This window comes from Ciconia boyciana, chromosome 10 (assembly GCF_034638445.1).
Source record: "Ciconia boyciana chromosome 10, ASM3463844v1, whole genome shotgun sequence".
NCBI lineage: Eukaryota > Metazoa > Chordata > Aves > Ciconiiformes > Ciconiidae > Ciconia > Ciconia boyciana.
In genome coordinates this window covers 42,336,934-42,363,167 of record NC_132943.1, presented here as the reverse complement: position 1 = coordinate 42,363,167, position 26,234 = coordinate 42,336,934, and the positions used below count along the sequence as shown (strand labels likewise).

The 26,234-nt window shown below is 40.6% G+C and overlaps 1 protein-coding gene across 5 annotated transcripts in view; it reads left to right on the top strand.

The window, feature by feature from the left end:
- AGAP1 (ArfGAP with GTPase domain, ankyrin repeat and PH domain 1) overlaps nucleotides 1-26,234 on the top strand; it is a 385,812-nt gene that overhangs the window by 178,773 nt on the left and 180,805 nt on the right. For 4 of the 5 annotated variants that reach the window (XM_072874082.1, XM_072874081.1, XM_072874080.1 and 1 more), the window contains exons 7-9: nucleotides 7,150-7,277; nucleotides 18,351-18,506; nucleotides 23,452-23,544. In XM_072874082.1, the coding sequence (XP_072730183.1) occupies nucleotides 7,150-7,277; nucleotides 18,351-18,506; nucleotides 23,452-23,544 (377 nt within the window). The remainder of the gene's footprint in view (nucleotides 1-7,149; nucleotides 7,278-18,350; nucleotides 18,507-23,451; nucleotides 23,545-26,234) is intronic. The other variant, XM_072874078.1, reaches the window with a different exon arrangement.

Below are 26,234 nucleotides of genomic sequence, written 5' to 3'. Positions count from 1 at the left end.
CCTGTAATATGTAATTGTGGAATAAATTTGTTTTTATTGAACACTTATTGTAAACATGGAATATTAAACTAAAATGCAGCTGCCATAAAAATGTAAGCTGCTATATATCTTAACTTCCCACAGTGTGTTTTCTTTAGGCAGGGCTTTTCACATGAAACGAGCAAACGGTCATCAGTGGGCCTTATGGGCAGAAGCAAATTATTTTTGTTCCTCTGATGAAACATGATTTTTTTGATGTATCAGTTATACTAGTTATGCTTCTTCCACTTCCCTCTCCTGCTCCCTACCAAGTTCTCTTGAGGTTACTGGGATTTTTTTTAGGAACCAGGACTTAATGCAGGAATTAGTCAAGGTCTCTCTAATGGTATTTGTGCCCTGATGTTCATATTGTTGGCTGGAGATGCTGGCTGGGATACTTTCTGCTGTATTAGTTTCTCTGTTCTGTAGGACTTATAGCAATGAAGTATGGTGACCACTACTGATACTGTAAAATACTTTTTCAAAGCAAGGATTAGTCCATGGAAGTGTTAGTTTATCAAGAAGAATGAGGCAGTGACAAGAAAATTTTCAAGTGTCGAACGTGGAAAAGAGGGTGTTCTCTCCTGCACGCCCTTCGGACCAGCTTGCCGAGGCACTTTAGCTGCTGCACGCGTAGACGCTGAGGGCTGGGATGTGCCCAAATAGCTTCAACCTCAGGATGATGCATCTTCTGACAAAAGCAGATACCCAGCTGGGGAGAGAGCACCCAGAAGGGACGCTAGCGGTGCAGGGTCAAGCTGGACAGTGGAGCTCCCGGTTGTCCTCACGCTTGGTGTTTGAAACTGGGGGGTTACAAATTTTGTGATGTTTCTGAAGCTCTTTACGTCCCTTGCAATTTTAAGCATTAAGCAAATATTTTGACCTCGTGGTCATGTAAAATCCATTTTTTGCAATTTTTATCAATTAAACAAAGAATCAGATTTCCCACGTAAGCCTTGTGATGAAACTTAATTTTCTCACATTTAAATATCACCATGGCCTTTGACTATACAGTGAGAGCATGCCCTTTTCAAAGATGCAGTGTAGTGCATCTATTGTTTAGCTTTCCTTATAATTCATCATCTTATCAAGCATCTTGTTTAGCACCAGTTGCAGCAAAGTTAATATTCTGTGCTTTTTGTAGGCAGAGATCTTTTGATGGTTTGTAAAAACAGTCAAATCAGTAATTGTCATGAATGTTACTCCAACCCGCAAGTTTGCAAAAAGAATTAAAACTTGTTGTAGAAGTTCAAAAAGCCAACATGCATTTTTGGAGGTGTGGCTGTTCCTGTTAGCAAGAGCATTGGGGTTTCATTTAAAACTAATTCTTCACCTTTTACAAATCGCTAATGGGTGATGTGAATTGAATAGAGACTTTCTGCAAAGATAGGATGTTGTGTGTCCTTCAAAGTGATCTGGGGCGGGGGCCATTGTTTTAAGATGAAAGGTAATCTTTGTGTAAACTTTCAGATTATTTTTTTTTTTCCCAGCAGTTAAAATAGATATTCATGAGTGTTTGTCCTTTCTGTTGTTTTTCAGTCAGCCATGAGCATTCTGACTTCAGCTGAAAGCTATTTTCTGTGTGTCAGTAAGTGGAAGACAATTTAGTGCACGATTCTTGCATTCCCATCTTTTTGCACAAAGTGGCAGGTTTTAACTGAACCCAGTGTTTACTCATACTTAGACACACAGTGGAGATAAATGGTCTTATACGTGTTTTTGAGAAACCAATTTTGATTTAAATTAGTGGTAATTTGAGAAGACTGTTTGCATCTCCTAAATAGGCAATACTCTTACACCGGTGATACATGAGAGGAGAAGTATCGCCAGATGTTTCAGGTATTGTATGCCTGGAGTCTTCCCTTTTATTATTTCAAGTGTTCCTTGGTAAAAAGCAATGTGAAGGGCGCAGTGGTAACTCTATTCACTGCCTTTTGGGAAAGAGAGCAGTGATCAGATTGTTGATATCTCTGGACATTCTCCGGGACCTGTCTTAAAACTGGGGAGAGATCAGGTCTCCGGCTAGGTGAGGTTTCCCTAAACGCGTCTGTTGTGTGATGCAGAGGTACCTTTGTGTTTTCAGTTTTAAGAGATGTGGAGCCTAGATGAGACAGTCTTACCTTGCGTCTTGAACTTCTTGTAAGGAGTATTTTCCCCCAGGTCTCTGCCTTTCTTGTCCTTATACTTGAATGAAGCTGTGCTAATGAGATTTTAGAGACCCGGCTGCCCCCGCCAAAGCAGCCTCACACTGCACGAGAAGTTGACATGTGAACAGCCCTTTGAACCAAGGAAAGACAACTCTGTCAGAGCAGTTACTCTGGCAACAGTATTTCTAATGGTGATTAGCTCCGAAAGAGAGCACAAAGAGGTGTCGGTTCATTATGGAGGCGCAGCTCTGGGTTTCGGGGAGAGGAGGTGACCTGCTATTCCTCCTGCAAGTGAATTTAGTCTTCTGATAGTCAGCCCCACGCCTTGAGAGCGGAATAGGAGAGCTTTGTTTAGTGAAAAGTCGTGTACTGGTAACTTTTTTTCTACGTGCAAATGGAAATGGTGGTGGTTTGCAATGCAGATCTGCTGAGCTGGAGTGCTGAAACGGTGCTTTACAGCTGGGAGAGTGCTAGACCACCGAGCCTTCCTGCTTAGTGGTACGGGCCTTCCAAAAAACAATCTGGCGAGGAGCTAGCAGAGCTGCTTACGAATGAGTGGTTTGACTAACAAAAAGTAGCATTTGAGATGAAAGTGGCAGGGGGTGGGAAGGTTAATTTTGTTTTGGTGAGCTAGGTCAGGCATGGAAGAAGAGGCATTCAAGTCAAGAGCTTTCTCTCCAAACTTGGACGTTTCATTCATCTTGCAGACCAGGAATTTCACATGCTTTTAATTAACGAGGCCTTAAAGCAAAATGTAACCTCTGGTCATTCTGGCTTGTGAAATTAAGTTTAAATGTATAAGAAATAAGCATCAGTCTTCCCCAAAGACCAAATATTTGCTAAATGTAATTTCTCCTGGTTTACAGCTCTAAATATCCTTGGCATATCCCTGTTTATTTGCAGAAGAGTTCTTGACTTTGCAAATAAATTTTGTTTAGTTTTTCATACTACAGATAGGTGGCTTACAATAAACATCTCTCTGAAATTGATAGCTTAATTGAGTACATAAAAGTAGAGAGAAAGCAATTGAGTTTTAAAATTAGTTGAAATGCTGGTCACTATCTTGATTATTTTTGATATCTGCCACATAGATTAAGTCAGTGTTCATCTGTTTTGGAAGCATATCTTGGCAAGTATATTTACATTAAATTCAGAAGCGCTGAATCATCTTTGGGACGAGATGGAACCTGAAAGCTCTGGGGCAAAAATATTTCTGCTTTCTTGCGTTCTCTACGCACTTTATAGAACAACGTTTGTTTTAATTGTATAGCTTCCTCTGGACTGGCATTTCAATTATAGGCGCTTCAATATTAATCTGAAGATTTTGATTCCGAGTAGCCTTAAATTGGTTAATGAAGTACACTAGTTGGCTTTCATTAACAGCAAACAGATGTTTACGTATGGCCACAGCTTACGTCGGGCGTTCCTGAAGAGCAGTATTTATTGCCGTATGTTTTTCAGTGGAGGTCCCACCTAGCCACTCAGCTGCCTGAACTGTGGTGGTGGTGGTACTGCCTGTTGGAAAAAACCAATCCATGCTTTTGGGTGTATTTTGATATACTCTGACAAAGTTGCTCATAAATCCAGTGTGAACTTGTATGTAGTTGTAGTTGTGGAAACAAAATGTGTTGGTTTAAGGATTTTTCCTAGCACTGGTAAGCAGCTGATGAGTGATCGCTTTGAGTCCTAACAAAGATGTAATAACAGAAATGGGGTTTGGGCTGAACGAGCAATACAGCATGGCTGTTCTCTGGATCTGGTGTTAGTTCTTATAATTATGGTGTATTTCTCTCGTGCTACACAACCATTTAACTGTGATTTTTTTCTTCCCTAACTACTGTGTCTGAAGATGTCAGCAGCAGGAGTTAGCAGATCTGTGGGGTTTTCAGTGCCAGCCATTTTAAGTTTTGTGTATTTCAGGGCTTTCTTCTCTGGAATAGAAGGTGTAGAAAATGTGAATTTGCAGCAGCACTGCTGAGGAGATATGTGCTGAACCCCTTTTATTGACTTCTGATGGGCAAGATTTAGGTTTCATCTCTCCTCTCAAGGTAGCTTTAGAAAGAGCACAGTAGGTCTTTTGACAGTCCAGCGATTGCCCCACAGATGATCAGTCACGTCTTTCATATGTTGCAAACTTTGAAGGGTCAGGGTACTCCTTTAGGTACTTCTGAAGCTCGTATCACCATCATATCCAAGGGCAAGTAGCCCTGAGCACTTGAATATTGAATGCAATCTAATTATGGAGTGACGGCTACATGACTGCAATGAAAGAAGCAAAAACTGTTTGGTGTCTCAAAGGAGAGCAGGTTGCCTAATGAAGAGAGGGGAGAGGCAGGAGGAATCGTGCTCTGGCAGGGGATATGAGACTTGTTGCCGAAATGGAGGGGGAATTGGGAAGGTTTGGCAGCTCAGAAGGGGATTTCCATTAGGGGGCACATCATTTTTCTAACGGAGGGAAGAGCTAAGAAACTTGAGGCTAAGAATGGTCTATTCTAGAATTTGTAGCACAATTTTAAGTAGGTAACATTAGATAGTCTGCTGCAATTTTACCATTTTTACAGTGCACAGGATAAATTACCCTTTGTGCTAGTCTGTGTAAGGTTTAGTTTCCAGCTGCTTTGTGGATTACTCTTCACATTTCTAGAGTAACAATTCGTGCTTTTTTTGCTTTTAAAAATTTACTTTTTTTTTTTTTATTGTCTGCTTTTGTAGTACTTAACTAGCGTTCAGGTTGTGCATTTGAGTAGGTGAGTTCAGACTGTCTTGGGATTTTTTTCTTTGTGCCTTTCTAGAGTGATAATTTGGCAAGACTGCATTCTGTATGTTAATGTGATGCTACAAACACACCTATATTCAGATTGAAGGAAAGAGGTAAATATTTTCCTTGACTAATTACCTCTCCCATGTGAGAGTGGAAGCTTTTGCTGAGAAGGTAGTTTTCATTCATGTGTGGTTTTAATTCAGTTTTGGTCTTAATTTAGGTCTTTACCGCATATGATGAAGACAAATCCATGTGCATATGTTAAGATCTGACCTTCGGTTTGCTCTCTGCATTCATTAATGTGTTTTAAAATATTTTAATATATGGCTTTCCAGGCTCCAGATCAATAAACCAATGGGTCTGAAATGACAGAGTGCTACGATATTCCTCTGTAATTTAAACATGATTAGCTGATGAAGGTTATGATCAATATACCAGGGGAAGATAAATTAATTGATATCATCCTTTCAGGATGATAAGAGGCCTATTGGAGGTGGGATGTAACTAATGAAGCTGCTTCTTCATATATACGAGCCATTTTTTATACAATGTATTCTCACTAAATCATGGTTATGCCATCATTCATTTACATGAAAAACATAAGCCACGGACCAGTTTGTTATTAAAATTGCATCCATTTGAGAAGAAATTGTATGCTTACACTGCTAAACAATATCTATGCCAGTGTTATAATGTATTGAGGAAAAATAATCTTGGAATTTACGTAAATATCTTTATATTTTCTGAACAAGATGGATTGAATACTGTTAGTCTAATTACAACAAGTTTCTGTGTGACTTTTTAAGTAGACACCAATAATTGTTGGCGTTGTGCCTCACTGACCCGTTTTGGTGGAGACGGCGCAAGTCACTACAGACTCCCTTGCACAAGTTTCATAAAGTGCTTCACTTCGTGAAGATGACTGCATGCAAGGAAGCTACATTTAGTTAGTATTTTTGATTAGCCACTAAACTAGTCTCTGTTTCTGAAGACTGAAATTTTGTTTACTTTTTAATTTGTGACCCAAAAGGTAGGCAACAAATGTAGCATGAAGGATTTTATTTTTAAGTATTTATGACCTAAAAAGAGCTCTTTCCAAAGGCCTTAGCTGAATAGCGGAATGAACTGAAATTCCAGTGTATCACAGAACAAATTTCTGAAATAGTTTGACTTTTTAAAACTGAAAAATCATAGGAGAGGTATGGAAGTTGCTGCATTTCAGATCAGATCTGTTTCCATTTTTTATTATGAGTAGCGAAGCTGTATATAGAGATGTTAATGACTCTGATCCCTGTCTCCATTTGATAAATGCTGCTTTTCTTTACGTGTCGTAGAAAACTTCTTAATAAATTGCAAAATAAATTTGGCATTTTTCCAGCTGTGCTAGTGCTGCTAAGTAATAAAAGCTAAAACTAGAAAGCATGATATAGCTTCTTTCCGTAATGAATTTGAATGGGACCGTGATGTGTGGCACCACTAATCCAGGTATTCGATGTCAGGGACCCTTTATCAGTTTTATTATTCTGATTATCGTTTGTTTCAAATGCTTTAAACTTGTGGTTTCCAAAACTGATTGTCCTGATGCAGTGGCCGGTAATTAAGAAAAGTCCACCTTATTCCTCAGCCGGCAGAGAGTACACGCCTTCATGTAAGCTAAACCTGCTTGGACTGGGAGTGACAGCTTTCCTCATGAACCTTCACTTTCTGATGTAGGACGCCTTCCAGGATCATACTAGTAAATAGCACTGAGATGCACTTGAACTAGATTGTTAGTCAAGCGTTGCTCGTGTTTTATCTTCTGTCTGCAAGGAGAACATCCCAAAGAAGGACGGAAAATGTGTACTACCATAAGCTTTGTCAGTGTGATATTATAAGCGTATAGTGGGCTTGTTATAGCATTCCTGGTATTGCTTTTTGTAACTTGCACGCCTGCTTTTTCCCCTTCTGCTTGGATGTTACTGGTTCTCTGGTGCTCACCTGGTGGAGTGAGAGTTCTGGGGCAGTTTCAGCCATGTGGAGAACAGAGCTGGAGTCTCACATGGGGCATAATGTGGAACACCAGCATCTGTCATCTTAATTGGATGTATTACCTTCAATTTTTGGAGCAAGCTTTGGCGGTGGAAAACCTTGTTTTGTGTTTTGTGTGTTCTGTGTGGTTTTGACATACCATATTTTACAGTGTGTACTATAGCTTACCTGCCCGTATGTTTGATTTTTCTTTAGTTGCTCAGAAGATCGTTGCAACAAGGAAGAAACAGCAGCTCTCAATTGGACCCTGCAAGTCTCTACCAAACTCTCCAAGCCACTCATCCGTGTGTTCTGCCCAGGTTTCTGCCATACATATCAGCCAGGTACAGACTATAATGAATGCTTGCTTGAAAAAGGAACTGATAGGTTGCTTTTCATCTGATGTATTTAATGCCAGTGCTCTTTTTGCTGCTTGATAGGTAGCTGGCATTTTTTTGAAAGGTATCAGTGATCTGTAGTTTGAAGCAATATATATATAGATATTTATTTTTTTTTAATTTGCTTGACTTTGTTTCAAGAAACTGCTGCAGTAAAATAGTTTGGCTTTAAAGCCATCTTTGTACTGATTTATGCCCAGCGGCCTGCTGTTCTGAATAGATAGCAGGATTTGCTGTACTGTGTTTTAAACTTACCTCACTATGGTTTTGGTTACTGTTCTCATTCAGTTGTGTGCAGAGCGATAATAGCTGATGTGTCTCAGTGGTTAGCGTGCTAGAATTTTACATTTGTGAGCACTGGGCGCAGTTGTAATTGCCTGTCTCTGTTATGCTCCATTGAAATGATTCCCCTTTAATGACATAGCGATATATGTTGCTATTGAATTGTAGATATTACGTGTAAAAAACAAAACAAAATGCTACCTTGATGTATGGCAGGAAGGTCTGGTGGCCTTGATGGTATTTTTGGAAACATAGGGTTAATACCAAAATTCTTGAATTGCACAATTTTTACCCACATACGTTAATACACTCTCCTGCATTTCCCTTGTGATACCCTTCCTCAGTATCTTTGTTTTCTAGTGTCAAGTGATAATCTCTGTGTACATTCACAGCTAGGTTGTATATAATCTCTATCGTTCAGATCCAAGAGCTTTGCAGCCAGGCAGATTGCTTTCCCACTGTGCTCTCTCACTCTCGGCAGATGGATGTATAGGGCCATCATTTTGACCCTTACAGTCTGTGGCCAGAGCTGTGGCCTGGTTTCCTGATTGCCACTATAGCAGTCTGAAATGTCTAATATCCACCAGCTCTCCTGGTGTGTTTTTCAGTCTAAACTCTATAATAGGCCAGTATGTCTTCTAAGGTTATGTTGCAGTCTTGAGCCACCCATGTGAGGTTTTGTTTTATCTGTGCACCTTTCTCCCACAGTGAGAGTGTCTGCTTTTTGGCAAAAAGCAGTATAGTGAAGGAGTGTTCTATCTTTGGGGAAAAGGTTTTGTTCCCCCCCCCCCACCCCCACCCCCCTTGTGAGAGTGTGTCTCTCACTTCTGCTGATTACGCCAAAAGAAAATGCTGAAGTTCAGACCCCCCTTTCTAAAGCAGGTGCTAACGTGCCTGACTCTTCTGAAGAACCCTGGCACCTTCTGGTGAAGTACAAATTCCTCATATGGAAGAGGTTCTCCCCTTTCTTGTCATATGTGACACTGACCAAGTTTCCTCAGCCACTCTCTCTCTGACGAGTTCATTGCCACAAGCGCTTGGAACTAACGCTGTATGTGAAATGCTTTTCTTCCAAACACTTTCCTTTGGGCGGTTGTGTATGTTCATACCTTTAGACCGAGAGGAATTATGCTGCCTGTAGGGGCTGAGACCCGTCCTATTCAGTGGTGAAAGAGGAAACGTGCTGTCACAGAAATGTGGAGAACGAATGGCACCATTTCCAGTACTGACCTTACTCTTGGATCCAAGAATGACTTAGTTTACCCAGTCTGCTGATGACTCTGTAGTTTTTCAAGACTTTCTAAGGAGGATAGATGATGCTTTGTACAACCCGATCTTAGCCAGCTGCATCTCTATGTTGTGCATTGTCTTAAAGCAGTTGCGGTCACCCTTCTTGATAATGAAGCTTGTTTGATGAAGACCATCAAATATGTAGGTTCTCACCAGTTTCCTACATAAGTGTAGTTTGGAAGCCAACAGCAAATACCAAATTCTAGACAAGTACTTCACCTACGCAGCAAACTTCTTGCCAGTGATAAGGACTGTTTGGGAAAATCAAGACAAGATAGCTCTTGTGATAAGGATCCCTACAATCTGTGTTAATAAAAATGAAATAATGTTTTTTACTGCCTTTACCAGCTAGCATAATTATCTAATGGGGCAACTGCAACACCAGTCAAAGGTGTCTGTTTTCTGAGACTGATGTCATGCCTAAAAGTATAGGCCATAAATCTGTTTCATGTCTCATCGCCTTTGTGCTACACTTAAAGGCAGTATGACCTTGTTTAATGAAAGGAAGCTGAATCCTTATCCTAGACTTAAAAGAACTTTGCAACTGCAATTCCAAGTTTAAGATGATCTGGGGGAAGATTTACCATCTCTGATCTTGGCTGGAAGACTGGCTGGTGTCTTGCCCTTTAGAATATCTCTTTTGACGTAATGATGGTTCACTGAAGATTTCCTCCATGAATCAAAAATGTTGTCATTACAGTGCCCTGCCACTTGCATTCTCCGCAGGAGTGAAGGCCTTCAGAGGTAGTGGTTACACAGATCACTTCAGATAAAGTGAGATATTGTTCCTTCTCTGGTTGGATCACTCTGGTAATCTAACTCCTGCAAACTCTCCAGATGACTCTGCAGTCAAGAGCTTAGGCTTTAGAGAAAGGAGAAAAATGGGGGGGGGGGGGGGAGTGTCACCTTACCCACTCTAATCCTTAGCATACTTTGGGGGAAGTTCTAAGGCTTAATACCAACAAGGGCTTCTCCACCCAGTAGTTTCAGTTTTTAAACGGTGAAAGACTTGCTTGTGTGTTTGGATGCTTATCTGTACTCATGTCCAGTAGTCCTAGGTGAACACCTAGGTAACGTCCCCTTCCAGAAAATGCTCTCAGATATGTCTACACTCATGCACTTAGGTATTTCCAGAGACCTGTTTCACAGAATGAGATGCTTCCTATTCCAATGACAAAATCCACTTGTGTTTGCAGTAGGTGCTGCTTCTGTTTCCCTTCTCTGACTTTTTGTTTATAATGCATGTATGTCAGTCAAGGTGAGTGTTCTACTTGGAAACCTTTGATAGCTAGAGTCGATAACCCTTGGTGCAAGTACTTCACATACATGTGTTGGCTTTCAGGGCAGCACAGAATGCATGCAAAGAGTTCTGTTCTCAAATCTAAGGATATCATTCATGATTCATGATGGACAGAACTATTATATACTCTGTCAACAAGAAGGATGGTGCAATATTGCTTATATTCTGCTAGGAAACAATTAATCTGTCCGATGCATTGAGAAGTACTTCAGTCAGCAGCTCACTTTCTGTTTTTTTTCTGAACGCTTCAAGAGATGGACTGAGTTGTTTTGAGAGGAAGAAGTGTTGTTTAGTGTATTGAAGGCATCTTACTGGCCACGGGGCATCTTGGGATAGGTCTTTTTACTTTGGCCATCAACAAGAAATACACGCCAGGGGAGTACAGACCAATCACTTCTGTACCTACTGTCTTCCCCACCTCTATCCCACTTGTCATTCCACCCACCCCCCTGCCCCTTGCCAGTCTTTCTAGGCATGATATGCTTGTAGACCATGCTAAGTCTTACTTCAAAATAACACGAGTTCCCCTTACATCACAAAACCACATAGGCATTCCTTTTCCCTAAACTCATTCCTGTACTGAAGGAGTTGCTTGTCCTTTACACCTGCCAAATCAGGAAGGCATTTTTAAGATACTAACTTGTGAGAATAGTGCCAGTATCCAGCAGTTCCAAAGGGCTCTTTTCTCTGCCCAGACCCTGAAAGTGGAGATCATCTTGTTTCAAAAACCATGAGGCTGCTCAGGTGGGTGCCACCTTTGGTTCTCAGTGCATTCCACCCGAGCTCAAGATGCATCAGAAATCTGCGTGAAGTAGCCCTGTACTGGATAACCTGTTGAGTAGTTACCTGGAGCTGTGCCTATTTTTAAGCGTACACTGTTGTAAAACATCTGAAAATCCCGTGGCGTGACACCCGTAGTTGCTGTTTGTGTGAAGGAGTTTGGGCCCCTCTTCAGACAAATTGCTGATGCGGAGATGCCAGCTAGGAGTCCCCAGCAGTGTGACTTTACTGGTGGAGTACAGTTTTGAAGGTAAAAATGAAAAGGTTATTTACCAGTGACTATAATTCCGTGAAATCTGTAGTCCGCATGTATTTTCACACTTCTTGTCTTTCCTGGAAATCGGCTGTTTATGTTCTGCTGTGAGAGGGGATTGAAATGGCACCATGTTTCCATGTCTGCCTGTACTACATGTATTCTGCCGTGACAGAGCGGGACCTTAGACACCACACCTTCCATGCTCTGAATTTAAAAATATTACCTGAGTGAGTAGTGAGTGCTACTGTGTAAAGTCACCCACAAAATCATTATGCATGTGGACTTCAGTGCAAAGAAATGTGTTTACTGATCAGCAGTGTCACTCTCCTAGGAGATTTGCATTATACCTGAGAAATTTATGGAGCTTAACGTACGTTTTACTAAACTGCAGCTCGGGTATGGCTAGCACACAAGCTTATTCCCTACTACCTGCTGCAAATCTGTAAAGATGCATTATTTATGCTTGCACTATGCCTCCATAAAGTTTTTACTACAACATGATTGTCTAAATATGTAAATTAAACTATTAAAAGCAAAGTGCAGTCAGCTTAATCATCCTTTATTTTACTGTATATGAGACCTGATTATGGATAAGCACTAAATAATAGGGTACAATTATCTTATTTATAGTGGGGGTCTGAAATATTCTGTTGTAATATTTTGGGCACTTGAATAAAGAAGAGGCTACATTGCTTAACTAGCTTCTGCTTTTTCAAGTAACTGTAAAACGAAAACTAAAAGAAAAGTGAAAACAATAGTTAATACCATTGCAACATACATCATAATCCTTTTGTATTTACAGGGTTATTTCTAAGTAATCTCTAATACTTATTTAAAATAAGCATTTTATATATATGTATGTGTGTGTGTATATCTTCTCCTTCATTCATGTGCACAGTTTCACACACAGTACACATGTATATGGAAGTGCATTCTCCAGGACTCAGCTATTAAAACTCAGTGCATCTGTCGCTGTACTTTCTCCTCCTTTCTTTATCTTCACAGGACCGCAGTTACGTTCCTGCGTTAGTTGTTGTTATGCCCGTTGTTACCTTTTCCTTTTTAAGGTCTCTTAAACTTCAGACTTGATCTTTTAGATTTTCCAGTTCATAACGCAGTTGCTGCCACTGTAGTATTGAAGCGTATTGTCACATTTGGTTAATTGTTATCAGTAATTTCATTGAGATGACTTTTTTCGGATGTGCCAACTTTATCTTCAGAAGTTGTCTTTGGATTCTCTTGGTGCTCTTTGGTGTGTCTGATAGGACACATCTGCTCTTTCCTCTACCTGGCTGTTACAATGAGAAAAGGCAAAAGCTCCCAAGATGGACGAGTTGTAATATGTCCCAAAGGATGAGGTTAAACTGCTAAATACAGGAAAATAATACAATTATTACAAGACAATTTGGTCTTACTGTGGAGGGCTAGACTTACTGAAATCTCCGGGGTCATTTATCTGGACCTAGGTTTGTAATCTGCTGTCAAATTTGTATTCCACGGCAGCACGCTCAAAGCTTTCTGGCTTTTGCTGAGGCAAGGACTAAACAGTTTCCTCCTTGATCTGTCTTTGGATGTGTGGCTGTATATCACCAAAATCCTGTGAATAAATTGGACTCCCACCGATAGTGTTTTCAGATGAACGACTGAGATAATGTGACTTTCAGAAGAGAAATTGTACACAAGCGGGCAAAGAAGAATGTGTCCCGACTAAAGAATTTTCCATGAGGCTTCTGTGTTTCTACGGAAATACGCTTTTCCCTGCTTTCCCCAAGAACAGAAGGCGCAGACGCCAAATGCATTCTGTCATAGGGTATGTACTCTGCGCTTTTGATCAAGGCTTGCTTTCTTCCAACAGTTCGCAGGCTCCCTGAAGCTCTGGCAATCTCTTGCCTGTTTCCAAAGTAGGACCTGCTGCCTTCATTTTCTCCTCAAGCGGTGGTTAGAGGTGATTTTTCTGGAGGGCGCCCTGGTATATCTAGAGAGCAGAAAAAAAACATTGATTCTGTTTGTATTGGGTTACTCGTCAAGAAGAAAACTTCCAGCTTTATTCTTCCCATGCTCTCATTCAGTGGTTTGGCCTGACATTTGTACTATGTAAGCTTTATGAATCATTTGGCAATACCAGATAATTTCTATAAGGTATAAGATGAATATTTTGCTGCCTTTGTATAATGGGCCAGTCAGGAGCATGCCCCTTGCAAACACAAGGTTAAGTCCAACCTTTTCTTAATGCAGGCCACTGCTGAGCTCCTGTCATGCCAGGTAAATGGCTCACCAGTTTGTTTACTAAGGAAACCTGAAATATGTAAAAGCTTTGAAACATGGGATTTGACTTAATTCAATCCTTTTTCTGCACACAACTGTGGACATTGTATACAAAGTTTTACTTTTTTTTTTTTTTTTTGTGAGGTATTGGCAGGAATCTCATTACAGGCTTTAGCGCTTTCATTGGCAGTGTCTGCCTTTGAGGTGACTGCATTGAATGGACCTGTTTGGTCAAGCTATGGCAGGTTGATAGCTTCATCTGAGTTGCTTTTGTCTGGTAACAACGTAGTGACAATATTCTGCTAAATTTGTGCTTGCTGCCATGACCTTGAGGTTTTTACAGCATCAGTCTATGTGGCAACAAAGCTAGAAGCCTGTATAGATACTAAAGGTATACAGTTCTGTAAGTGAAGTATTGGCCATTCACACAAGGTGTGTTCTAGAAATAACATATCCCCAAAATGAAAGACTTCCAGGGTTTTCTCTAACAGTGTGCTGAAGTTCATTGACCACCATCAGGCTGTGTATCCTCCTAGCAGGAAGGAAAGACAAGGTTGCACTGTGTGTCCCCAAAGCCAAGCACATTTGAGAATGGGCATGCTCCCTTAATGAGGACAGGAAGATCTGTCACCAAGAAAGCCAAAAAGGGATGTATCTGTGTAAATGGTTCTACTGGGGCTAATAGTTTCCCTACCTGGAGTTATTTGATTGACGTCTCTCCCTATGGCCATGACCCTATGGTTAGAGCAGTGACTCAGAAATGGCCCTTTATGCTGACGTCTCAGGTATGGCCAGGTCTCGAGAGCAGCTTAGTGGAAAGACTTGTTTGAAAAGATAATGTTAAGCTGTGTAATGTCCCAGTGGGTATTAGAGTGCTTATTTGACTGGTTTTGACTGCCACAAATTTGACCAGTTTGTCTACAGTCAGCAAATGGCTTTATGTTAGATACATGTTGGGTTACATGTGCTGTAAGGAAGATTGTTCTTCAGATTCACTGACTTGATTTTTATGACTTGGGACAAACATTAAGTTCTGTGAATTACGGTTATTGCCACGTATCCTAAATCCTGTACTTCACTCCAGTGAACTCGTTATTAAATGTTTGCATACCGATAGCAGGAAACTGCTCTCTACAATCTTAATATGGCAAGGTCCCTAGACTTCTATTTGGTGCAAGCAACCAACCCGACAGAGACCACTCGCCACCTTTTGTTTCCTTCAGCAGTGCATTAGGTTCAGATGTTACCAAGACTATGGCTTCCAAGTGCTTGTCTGGTTGCATTTTTCATTGCTCCTGTCTGTGCAGGCTATAACTTGGAAGTCATGTCTGAGCTCTTTCTTGTCAAACCCATTCTCTCTATTGAGGTGTTTTAGAGCAGCCTTATAGTTTTCTATGTTCGCTAATTATTGGCACCTTCAGTAGGAGTTGGAGCCTGTTCAGTACTGGTGGCTGTGCTTTGTTTCTGTGGAAGTCTTGAAGTTTTCAGCTTTTAAGTCTTTTATTGTAATAGATTGTTTTTGCGTGGGTTTTTTTGCTTGTTTTGGTTTTGGTTCCTCTCCTCCTCCCCCCCCCCCCAGCCAGTGGATTTTTTCCAGCCAGGCTTATTTTGAAACCACCTCAGAATTTTATTTACAAAGTTGGCAATCCAGTGGGGTTAGTATGTGTGAAGAGAAACATTGCCTGCAGGATTTGTTTTACAGAAGCTGTCTGTATAGGAGAGTTTGTCTTTGGGGACTAGAATGCCCAACATGTATGTGTTTTCCTTTAGGAGTTGCTCACTCCTGGAAAATAAATCACTTGCAAATCCAGGAGACAGTGCCTCACTGCCAAAAAGTATAAAATGATGCTATAAGATGACAAAATATTAAAAAGGTAAAATTTTAGGGAATCCTTTGTATGCTCTGTCTGGGAAATAGGCACTTAGGGTAGAAATCTGTTAATTTTAGTTAAAAAAAAAAAAAGAAGTGGCAGTGCATAGTTATCAAGTTGATCAATATTATGAAACAGGACATATCTGCATCCTTTTATTTTCAACAGCTTGTGGTTCAAATTCTGTCATCGTTGTACAACATATGAATCTTTCCTTCTTGCCTTTTTCCTCTCCTTTCTGTAGAAGCTTCTAAATGTTTTGAGGCATACCTAACCCTGTTGTGATCTTTCTTTTCTCCACCATCTTCATCGCTCTTTGTCATCTTTTTTTCTCCTCGGGTGAGCCTTGCAGCTGAATAGTTTTAATCTTAAATGTGTTCAGTGCCTTTTCCCATTAATGGTTGCTTCCTTAGATTTCCTTCTCCCCCATTTTCCCCGCCCCAGTTTGGTTCGGTCACGGCGGAGTGTGAACAGTAGGTCCTCACCGCTCTAGTCTGAAAGCCATTCCTTGACACCTTTCTTTGGTCTCCTTCCCTAATGCTGTTTTACAGTTGTTGAGTTTCCAGATACTCACCTCTTATACCTCTTTTGTCAGCCCCATTTTAAGGCTTCCATACCACCCTCCTCATCTTTGACATGTCCAGTGCTTTGAGGACTCATTTTCAAAGTCTTTGGCTGTTTGAACTTTGGCAAACTTTTGGCAATTACTTTTAGAGTGTCCTAGTTACTTGTTGTTTTTTCATTACTTTTCTTTGTGCAAGAGTCTTTCCTGTGTTTCTTCAGAGAGGTAATCTCTGACTTCCACAGGTTCGGTGTGTCTTCATGCAGGTTATTTACTCTCCTGTATGTTTGGTGTGTTACTTGGTGTCTCAGCAAGATGCCGTAGAGAAAGGGAAAGTGAATGCGGGGTAAATTAAGGTCACTTCTTCCCAGGTTGTCCTGCTCTGGGGTTACCATTCTCTGTTAGGACACTAAAACTTATAATTTCAGCTCTCATTCTTTCGTCTCCTTTATTTTATATGCTTGGGCCATCTCCAGATTCTGCTTGCTACTTCCTCCAGGCACTTGAAAATGTTGTAGAAAAACTCTCTCAAGATCCTCTGTTACTTTGAGTACCCTTACCTCTGGCTTCTTGACAGTCACGCTTCTCCAATTCAGTCAGAATGAAGGGAAGATGAAATTTAATGTCTTTATATGTAGATATATATACACACACACACGCACACACGTATGTTTAAAGAGGGGAAAGAGGAGAACTTTGTCCATCAAAAAGTCCACTTGCTGTATTATCAGTCCTATCCTGTCACACAACATGAGGAACATGTTGTTGTTTGCAGAGAGACAGTGACTTTCAGAAGTGGTGTTCCTGGATTTCTATCTGCATTTATTGTCCCTTCAACCCAAACATGAGCTGCTTATCTCATCCCTCTTCCTCTTTACCCTTCTCTTCTTGAATTTAAAAAAAAAAAAAAAAAAAAAAAAAGCTGGAAGAATTGCAAGAGGACTTGAAATCACTAAGAGAAACTTCAACGGGATGATATAAAGAAGGATTGTCTCTTACTTGGTTCTCTTTCAGAGATTCGATTTGGACTGCTCACCCCTGCTTGCATTTTGAGATCCTGGTCCTTACGCTGACCTCCAAGGAGTGTGTGAGCAGTCCCGTCACGCTGCTGGTGCCTGCCCAGAGGAGTGCCTCCCCTGCGGCAGCTTTGTCTGCATGTAAGACCCATCTCTAGTGTAGGAGCGATGCTGAAGAGTGGGCTTTGGAGTGCCTGCTTTTGCTTCTGAGCTTTACCTGCTGAATTCCTACCTACAGCAATTAAGATGAGACCAGGTCACATGTTAAGTGTCATGGGAAAATCCTTCTCCTCAGGCATCCTGCAAATACCCTCTTACCCTCTTTCCTCACTTTTAGGAAACTTGCCTGCTTTAAAGATGTTCTTTCACCCTGTTGTGTGCATCACAGACCTTTATTCCCCCCTCATAAGTTGTGTGAGTTGTTGTCCAGACCCTTCACCCACTGCTGCTCTTGTGGTGAGCTTTTCATCAACAGCGTGCAGAATTTTCCACCTTTGCCCCGTCCCAGTCCCCCATTGGCATATACGGTGTATTCTCAAAGGGTGTGCTTGTATCTGATAGGAAAAAATACTTCTACATCCTTTGTAATGATGCTTTTAGTACTTACTGATGTTATGTCTAACGATAAAAATAATAATAATTTAAAAAATCAATACCTTGTTCTTAATCACCTTTTGGTCCTTTCCATTCTGTCTGTTTTCCTCACTTTCCTGCTATTAGTCACTTGTTACCTCAGTTCATTAATTGTTTTATAGGCTGAGTGACTGCTTTTATTTCTTACAAGACTATGATGTACCTTTACGGTTTTGGCTACTTTCAATAAATGGGAACGTCTTCCTTTAAGGTTTTGTTATCCCCATACCAATGGCTTCAGCAAATGTGTTGGAAATAATCTGTCACTGTAGTAGCCATTTTACACCATTGAATTATTTTCATTTTTTTGATTAGCTCTCAGCAAACTGGTATCTCCAGACTCGGATTAAGTCCAGCTATGCAGTTGTATGGCACTAGGTATTTTTTCTTAGGTTTGAGGCAGAATTTGGTTTAGCAATTTTGAAGTAGAACAACAGAATTTAGACTTTCCCCGGTGTTTTGCTTACTCTTACACTAGTAAAACAAATTAAATTGTTTATATCCAGTTAAGTTTATATAGTGTAGAATGAAAATGTGCCTGCCACATCAACAGAACTATCTGTGTTTTCAAAAAATAATGGCAGGGAAAATATTTAAGGGCTTGGAATAGAAATGTGTGGAAAAGTGGCAGTAGGGCAGTCCCGCTGTGTTCCTGAGCCTAGGCTGCTGTACTTGCGTATCAGGCCTAAATAAGATACAGCTGTGGATTGTAATTGCCTTGAAAGCAGTGTATCACTGTTTAAAACTAACTTTAATCCTTGCAGACCAGTAATGGAGGAGGGAGTTTAAGTGATTATTCCTCCTCTGTCCCATCAACTCCAAGCACCAGCCAGAAGGAGCTACGGATTGATGTTCCTCCCACTGCCAACACACCAACTCCTGTCCGTAAACAGTCCAAGCGCCGATCCAACCTCTTCACGGTGAGTGAGCCAAGGAAGAGACTATTGCTGTATTTTACGTGGTGGTCTGTGGTGACGGCCTGAACTTCAGCCCTGTTGAGTTGAGCTGGTCTAATCCAGACAGGAGTGTTGAGATGGATCTCTAGGCTCGAAAACAAAAACGTCTTAGAATTACCATGGGGCGGTTCTGTTTGAGGACTTAAACAGCAACTAAATACAGTGAAGTTACCCTATTGGGAATTGCAGTGAAACAAGTGAATCCGCAGTTGAATTCTGGAATTTTGTCCGACTTTCATTCTCAGACCTGTCTAGATTCCCTGGTTTGGCAGTAATCAAAGAGAAAGCTGGGCCTCTGCTCCCCCATCCTGCCCTTACGCTGAATAATGCTGCTGATTCAGGGCTCCTTTGTGAAGTCTCCTGTGTTTGTAGAGGGGTCTCAGGGTTTACCATGCGGGAATACCATGCGGTCCTGCAAAATAACTACCCCATGCTACTTTCATTACTATACAGTCTCAAGTCACCGTTCTCTTCCAAGGCTAAGAGAGGTGATGGAGATTAAAATTACTTTTTTTTCTTCCCAAACCATCTGGCTTTTGCTTCATTGAGAGGCAAAAAAAATGCACTAAATAGAAAGCTTGACTGGTCCAATATGATAGGTCTTTGTTATGCGTAAGTAGTTTGGGAGATGATAATGAAGCCTTGAGTGATTATTTCCTTAGTTTAGCAGTCTTGCTGAAAGCTTTGGGATTGTATTGCGTGCGTAATTGTGGTTTTGTAAGCAGTTTTTTGACACTTAACATGCTTTACAGCAAACACAGAATCCCTGTGGGTTCACATGTAAGTCCTTTGGTGGTTGTAGTGACATGTTAGTTGTGTTTAGAAAGCCACGACTTCCCTGTCATCATAAAGAGTTTATATGGTTTTTATTCCAAAGGTGATGTCACGTTCACCTCCCAAAACTAGCTTGCTCCTTGGTCATATCCAGGGAATCGCACACAAAAACGGTAAAACCATTTCCTTGTACTCTAAACAAAATCTGACCTCCCGGCCTTTAGCAAGTAGAAAGTTTTGTCATCGTTTTGGAGCAGCGCAGAGTCCTTCCCTCCCCAGATCCCAGGGATCGTACTTCATGTGTCCATCCCAACAGCGATATTTTGTTTTAAAATGAGATCTTCAGACTGCTACAAAGGAATGAAAACCATGCATTTGTCTTTAGGTGCACACGTCTAGGTGCAAAACAATACAACGTGCAAAAATGAGTGGCACGTGAGAAAGCGTCCAGTTTTGATGCTGCTATTTGATAGCAATCGTGCGGATTTCCTGCCGTTGGTGGGACTGCTCGCTGGTGTTGGGGCATGCTCGGCAGTTCCCAACCCCACTAGGTGTCAGTGTCAGCCCAGGAACTGCTGCGGAGCAAACCTCTGGAGATGGAACGGAGACCTACAGCGTCCCTCGAAAGCGTTCGCCCACCTTTCTGGTCAGAAGGATGTGTAAAATGCTGTACAGATGTTGTTGACGTTTGGGAAACTGGGGGTGTTTTAAACTGGAGTACGCGTACATTTGAGAAGGTGAATAGAGAAAGGTATACCCACCTACAGTTGCAGAAAAGGTTTGAGAAGAACATGAAGTCATCTGCATTTGCTATAAACAAATAGGCTAAAGCTCTGGCTTGTGATAATTAATAGCATAGTGAGAACCAAACTGACTAATATGAGAGGATGTTGATAGTTGTCTTTAATGTCTAGTAACTGGGGGAAAATTGGGGGGAAAATGAGTTGTCTTAATATCTAATAATTGGGGGGAAAACAAGTCCTATGGAAAAATAATAATAATTTGACTTCTCAGAATTAGTTCTGATCTTAAGTTCTGGGCATATTGCATGTTGTGTAAAGAGTTGCCCTGTAATCCATGTCCTGAAGTATTTGACGCTGACCCTGCTGTAATGCAGGTTTCATGCCATATCAGCCAAGTTATAACCTGGAATTATTGAACTGAATAAATAGATGACCAGTATTTTCTGTCTAGTTATGAACAGAGTGTGTAATCAAAATATTTTACTGTTTAGCTCTGGGTTTCTTGCTGTGCTTCTTTTCTAGCCTGTTACTTGCTTATGCCTTTATCACTTACAGAATCAAATACATTTCTGTTTAATTGCAAATTAGCCCTTGTTATGTAGCATAGGTGATAGGTTTAGTTCCCTGCATGAAGATCTTTTAGTGTTGGAAGAAAATTGGATGAAGTAGAAAACAGGATTTTTCTTAAATCAGTTACAACTTTTGAGTTGGAATAGGGTTGAGAATTTTAAGCCCGTTCATGTTTAAGTGCATTAAATGCAGTATCTGATCTTTTTTACTTTGAATATTAATATTTGCTGTAAAGCTATTGTCGCAATAGCCAACTTTCTACTTAGGTGATAAAATAGATCAAATATTATCAGAAGAGTAAATGTCCTTTGTTTTGTGCAGTGTATTTAACAGGGGCAACTAAATAATAGTGTATAGCGCAGGTGGGGATTTAAGATGCATATGAGGTCCGCTTCAGCAAAGAACTGATTGTAACTGTGTCCAATCCATATGGGGTGAGTGAACTTCTGGCACAGTAAGATGCATCTCCTTTCCCATACTCAGTATTACCCATCTTACATCTTTGCAGAATTGCAAGCAAGACTTTTTTAAAAGTTAAATTGAACTCTTTCAGTATCTGCTATTAGAGATCAGTATTCTTTCTTTTGGGGCTCTCTGGACTGCCGATACTGGATTCTGGTTGTGCCCAAACTCAGGTGCTGTATCCCTCTGGGACCAAATCTTATTTCACAGACCTAACTTGGGTAAGGTTTTATGTTGACGTAAGTCTGCGTATGACTTCCAGCGCAAAGGGGAAATGAGTCAAACGATATTCATGCAGGTGTTTTAATTTTTTTGGACTTTTTCTGGTTTGCTTGAATGAAGTTTTAAATAGAATGACTTAATGTGTAGATGTGACATCAGAAAAAGTCCTAGCAAACGTTGATCCAGTGTGGTTTAGAGTCTATTTTTTCACACTGTAGGATGTAAGATGCATTGTGTGTGCTATAGGGACAAAAGCATAAAAGATCAGAATATATCTGTCTCTCACTGCACGATTTGTCTTTATAAATAGCGGAGCCTGCTAAGATTCGCCCCTTGAAAATTTTATGTATTCTGTGATTACAAGCAGCTAGAATGGAATTTGCCTAACAGAAATTCCTACATTTCTATACTTTTGGCATTTGACAATATTTTGCATATAGATGTTTCCCTTCTATGTGCAATGTGTTATTTCCAGATACAGTTACTTTTACGGAATGGAAGACATGATGCTTTAAAAACAAAAATGAAAAATAGTGCGTAGATATTTAGCCTGCTTTTCACAGGCGGGATCCTTTCTTTTAAAAAGTCAAATAAAAAAGAAACATTCAAGTTGACAACTTCCCTCCCAAGGATTTGGCTACCTTCACTGAGTTTCTTTAAAATGTCACTTACGGGCGCTGTGCGCCATTGAAGCATTGTTTTGCCGTGTATTATTGGGAAGTGGCACTTTCAGATTCAGAAATCTGTCTTGAAGGACGAGGAACAATAGTTATCCTGAACATTGGATTTCATCCCTCCCACTTGTTTTGCTTTCTTTCATTTATTCTTTGTTTAATTCCCCGGCACGTCATTCCATTGCCCCGAACCATAGTAACTAGTGATAGGAGCCCACTCCCGGCGGAGCGGGGAGAGCAGCACGGGATCCCTGCTGGGTAAATGTGTTGCTTAGAATGGTGTTACTTGAAGTCCTCCTCCGTGGGTTTTCTCCCTCCCCTTCCCTCCTCTCGCCCCCAAAGGCAACTGCTTTGGGGATTTTTTTCTTCCTTCCATCCCTTCGTATAATATGGAAAATGGGTTATTAGCTATCCGCGATCCTAATCGTTCTCCTAATTCCGGTGTCTTTCAAACATCTCTTCCCACTGAAAAGGAAAAGCGGGATCTTGTGTCGCTCTGGTTTTCATTAACTTCCCATTGTGGTACTGGACATTGCAAACGTATTCATTTCATATATCATCTCTGATTTGAAAAGCACATGAAAATGTTTTCCCATTTTCAATATTGTGAGAGTAATGTTCCTATTGAAAAGTAATGGAGTGAAGTTGTCACTTGTCAGTTCAGTTATTAAGGAGGATGACTCTCAGGTCTTCTTCTTGTAATAAAATAAATCTGTCACAATCATTATGCTCGTGCATTCTTTCACAATAATGGACTGGAATCTGAATAACTTCTTAAAATTACTATATAACTTTATAAAGTCATGAAGTGAGCACTGTGAACTTACTCCTAGGGCCATTCTAGCATTATAGAAAGCCAAGATCAGGCAATTCGGGTGTTAAACATTGGTTTAATTTTCCTCATGCTGATTTTTCTTCATTGTGTTCAGATAACTTTTTTTCCAGCATCACTTGCTACCTTTTCTTGTAATTCCAACTTTCTAACCATCCAAAAGTAGGGGGAAAAAAAAAGTTAAAGGCAATATGATAAAAACCAGCATCATAAAATCACATTTCTAAGTAGCTGATAATTCTAAAAACCACACAGATGAAAGTTAAATGTATGCATGTATATACCAGATTTTTTTAATGAGAAGCTGGAACCTTCATTCCTCTTTGGAGCTACCATTGGAGACTTCAGAAACGTGTCCTCTGATCTGCTGGGTCTTCAGGCAGTGGAACTGTAACTCTTTAAAACCAAACATCATTTCAAACAAGTGGATGGGTGAAAATTAGAGGCGGTAATTCAGTATTCAGATTTTGGAACAGTTGTGTACTTTTGTAGATTCTAACCCGTGCCCTTTAAGTTTATATTTATGTGTCAAAATACTTTTTTTTTTTTAATTGCTTTAAAAAGGAAAAAAAAGCATCCTCTGTGTGAACTGCTACATTTAATGGAGCACAAACTTTCTTTTTGCTCTGCAGTCTCGGAAAGGGAGTGACCCAGACAAAGAGAAGAAAGTCCTGGAGAGCAGAACAGATAGCATTGGAAGCGGTCGCGCAATCCCAATTAAACAGGTAATGCCGAAATTTTTTTTTTTTTTTTGCTTTCCGTAGTTGGAGACACACCTCGGGTCTTAAGCACTCTGATGGCGGCCCGTGCGCCAAGACGCGTTTGATGTGCTCCGGTGATGAATGTGGAAGTCACTCACTTGACATCAATTAGGAGAGGTTCCTATGTGTATTAAAATAGGATCATTAGAATAAGAAGAGGGAAAATGTGACAACAGGCCTAATGAAGTGCAGTCTGCCGGCCTGCATATGGAGCGGGTTTCTAGGCTGTGCTGGCTTCAAAGCTGCCTTTGTAGAGGGGGCTTTGATTGGGCCGTGTGCTGCCAGTCGGCGGGGTAAATCAGATCGCTCTACAAGAGCCCCTTGTGATCGCAGAAATAGCCTGATGTGGCCCTAATTTGCTACTGCAGACGGACATCTGAACACAGTTTCAGGCTGGTTTGTAACAACGAGGCAATTAGTTGTGATAATCATAGCCGGTGTGTCAGCTGCGCGCTCTTGTTTGTAATTTGCTAATGAAGGAATTGTAACTTTGATTAGGTTCAGTTTCATTTAGACCTTATTATATAAGAGAACGTTTACAGCTGTAATGTGTGGCCTTAATTAAACTTCCTCATTACACAACAGGACTTGAATTCAAGGATTTGTTTTGGTCTGTTTTACTAGCCTAGATGCACTTTCGTTAGCCCGGAAACTCAATGCTAAATTGTAGCTGTGAACACTCCTTTGAAAGGCAAAAGCAATACCAGCATCTAATGTGAAGTATTTGGGTGAATGAGATCATTTACTTTCTCAAATTAAATTACACTGAATTCACGTGGTTAAGAACGCTGTGCTAAGCATTTGTATGGGATGCTTTACAAGTAGTTTCTGCGATACTGTTTGCAAGTATTTACTTCTGTGTGAGTTACTGTGCTGGAGATAGCAGAAGTGCCAAGGGAAGGGAGCTTATTTTCTTCCCACGCAGTTGTTTCCAGTTTCTTCTGGTGGCTTTCCTACCCTCTTGGAGGGTCACTTGCCTCTTCTCATCTTTCCTCAGTCCACACTTCTTCTTGGCAGGTAGCCCTGGGTCTCCTGTTTGGGAGTGGGTTTGTTGGTGGGTTGTTTTTTTTTTTCTTTTTGGAAGTAAGGGGAGGTGATTTTGTACCCTTAACTGTTTGCAGTGATTTTCTTTCTTAAAGGTAGTTAAAAAGACCTTTTGGGACCATCAGGCAGCAAAAGTGCGGTCATGTCTGTGAATCTCTAGTAGACAAATTTTAATCAAACACACTGCAATTCAGAAGAGCAGTTTGAAACCTGATAAGCTCAGTATTTGGCTCTGCATTCACGGGAGGAGTTTCCAGGCATTTAAAACAAGCTACAGTTTTGGTTTTTTTTTTTCTACAGCTTTTGTATGGTATGAGATGGGTTAGACCGGCTGGAATTCTTTTGGGTAATGCTAATTAAACAAAAGTGTCTGCGAACGCAGCTGAGAATGTAAAACTGAGGAGTATAATTTTCAATATTTATTCAAGGCATACATACTGTTCTTTTCTAAAATGCTGTTGTATGAAATTAATTTGATTAAAAATGCATTTGTAGAAAGAGTGTTGTAAGATAAGCATTTTAAGTGTGATTGCACTATACCATGTTATAATGAAATATCCCCTACAATACCTTGAATTGGAAAAATTCTCCCTGCAACCCCTACTTGTATACTGAGTATGACCAATCTTTTGGGAATGCGTACTTTTGTTATTAATCCCAATTATGGTAATTTCATTTTGTCACGTACAAGCAATTCTCGGCAAATATTTGAGCAGGTCTGTAGTCAGCAGTTACATCCTATTCATGGGGGGTTTGGAAGGGTGCTAGAAGAAGGGAGGTTGAATGGCATGCAGTGTTGTAGGATGGCTGCTATCAGTGGTATTTCACCTCATACTTACATGTCAAGAGAGTGGATTTGGGAGTTCATTGGTTTCTTTCTACTTTATAGATGGTCTTTGGTAAAGTGTAGGAGACCAGCATCACCTAGCAATTGAAACAGAAGATGGAGTAGGAAAAAATACTTTTTTGATGTGGAAACATTTAATTAAAAATTGAAATACAATATATATTCATACTGACAATGTTTCATTACAGTTTAAAACCGTACATTAGTTTGAAGTGGCCTTTGGTTCCAAACTATGCTATTTCAAGCAGAAATGGCGCCTGAAGTTTGACCAGGGGATAGCTTTTGTCTACCCACTGTTTAGATGGAGAGCTCCTATCGGTGGAGGTGGCACCAAGTTGAATTGCTGATATGACTGTGTTCTCGGTGGGCTCTGCAGGTGCCAGGCAGGTGGACATTTCTCTGAGGCAGTAGAAAGTCCTGCTGGAAAAGATGGTGTCTCTCATTTTATGCGTTAACTGTGAATAAAACAGCAGGATGTGAAAAGGAACTTTTTGACCTAAAAACTTTAGTATGTCATGCTACTGTGCTTCTTACAGTGAGAAGCCCCTTCCATCTTGATATGTTTCTGTGACAAACGGTCAGGGGATAGAAAGGGAAATCTGGTTTTAGAAAGTTGAATGCAGATTGTAGTATTCACAGTGTTGCTGTGGGAGGGCTATCTTCTTATATCATTAAAAGACTTTTCTTTTTAATCTTTTTGTCACCCTGTTTTCCAGTGTTTGTCCTCCTATCAGCCCAAAAGTCACGTTGCTGTACTACCCCA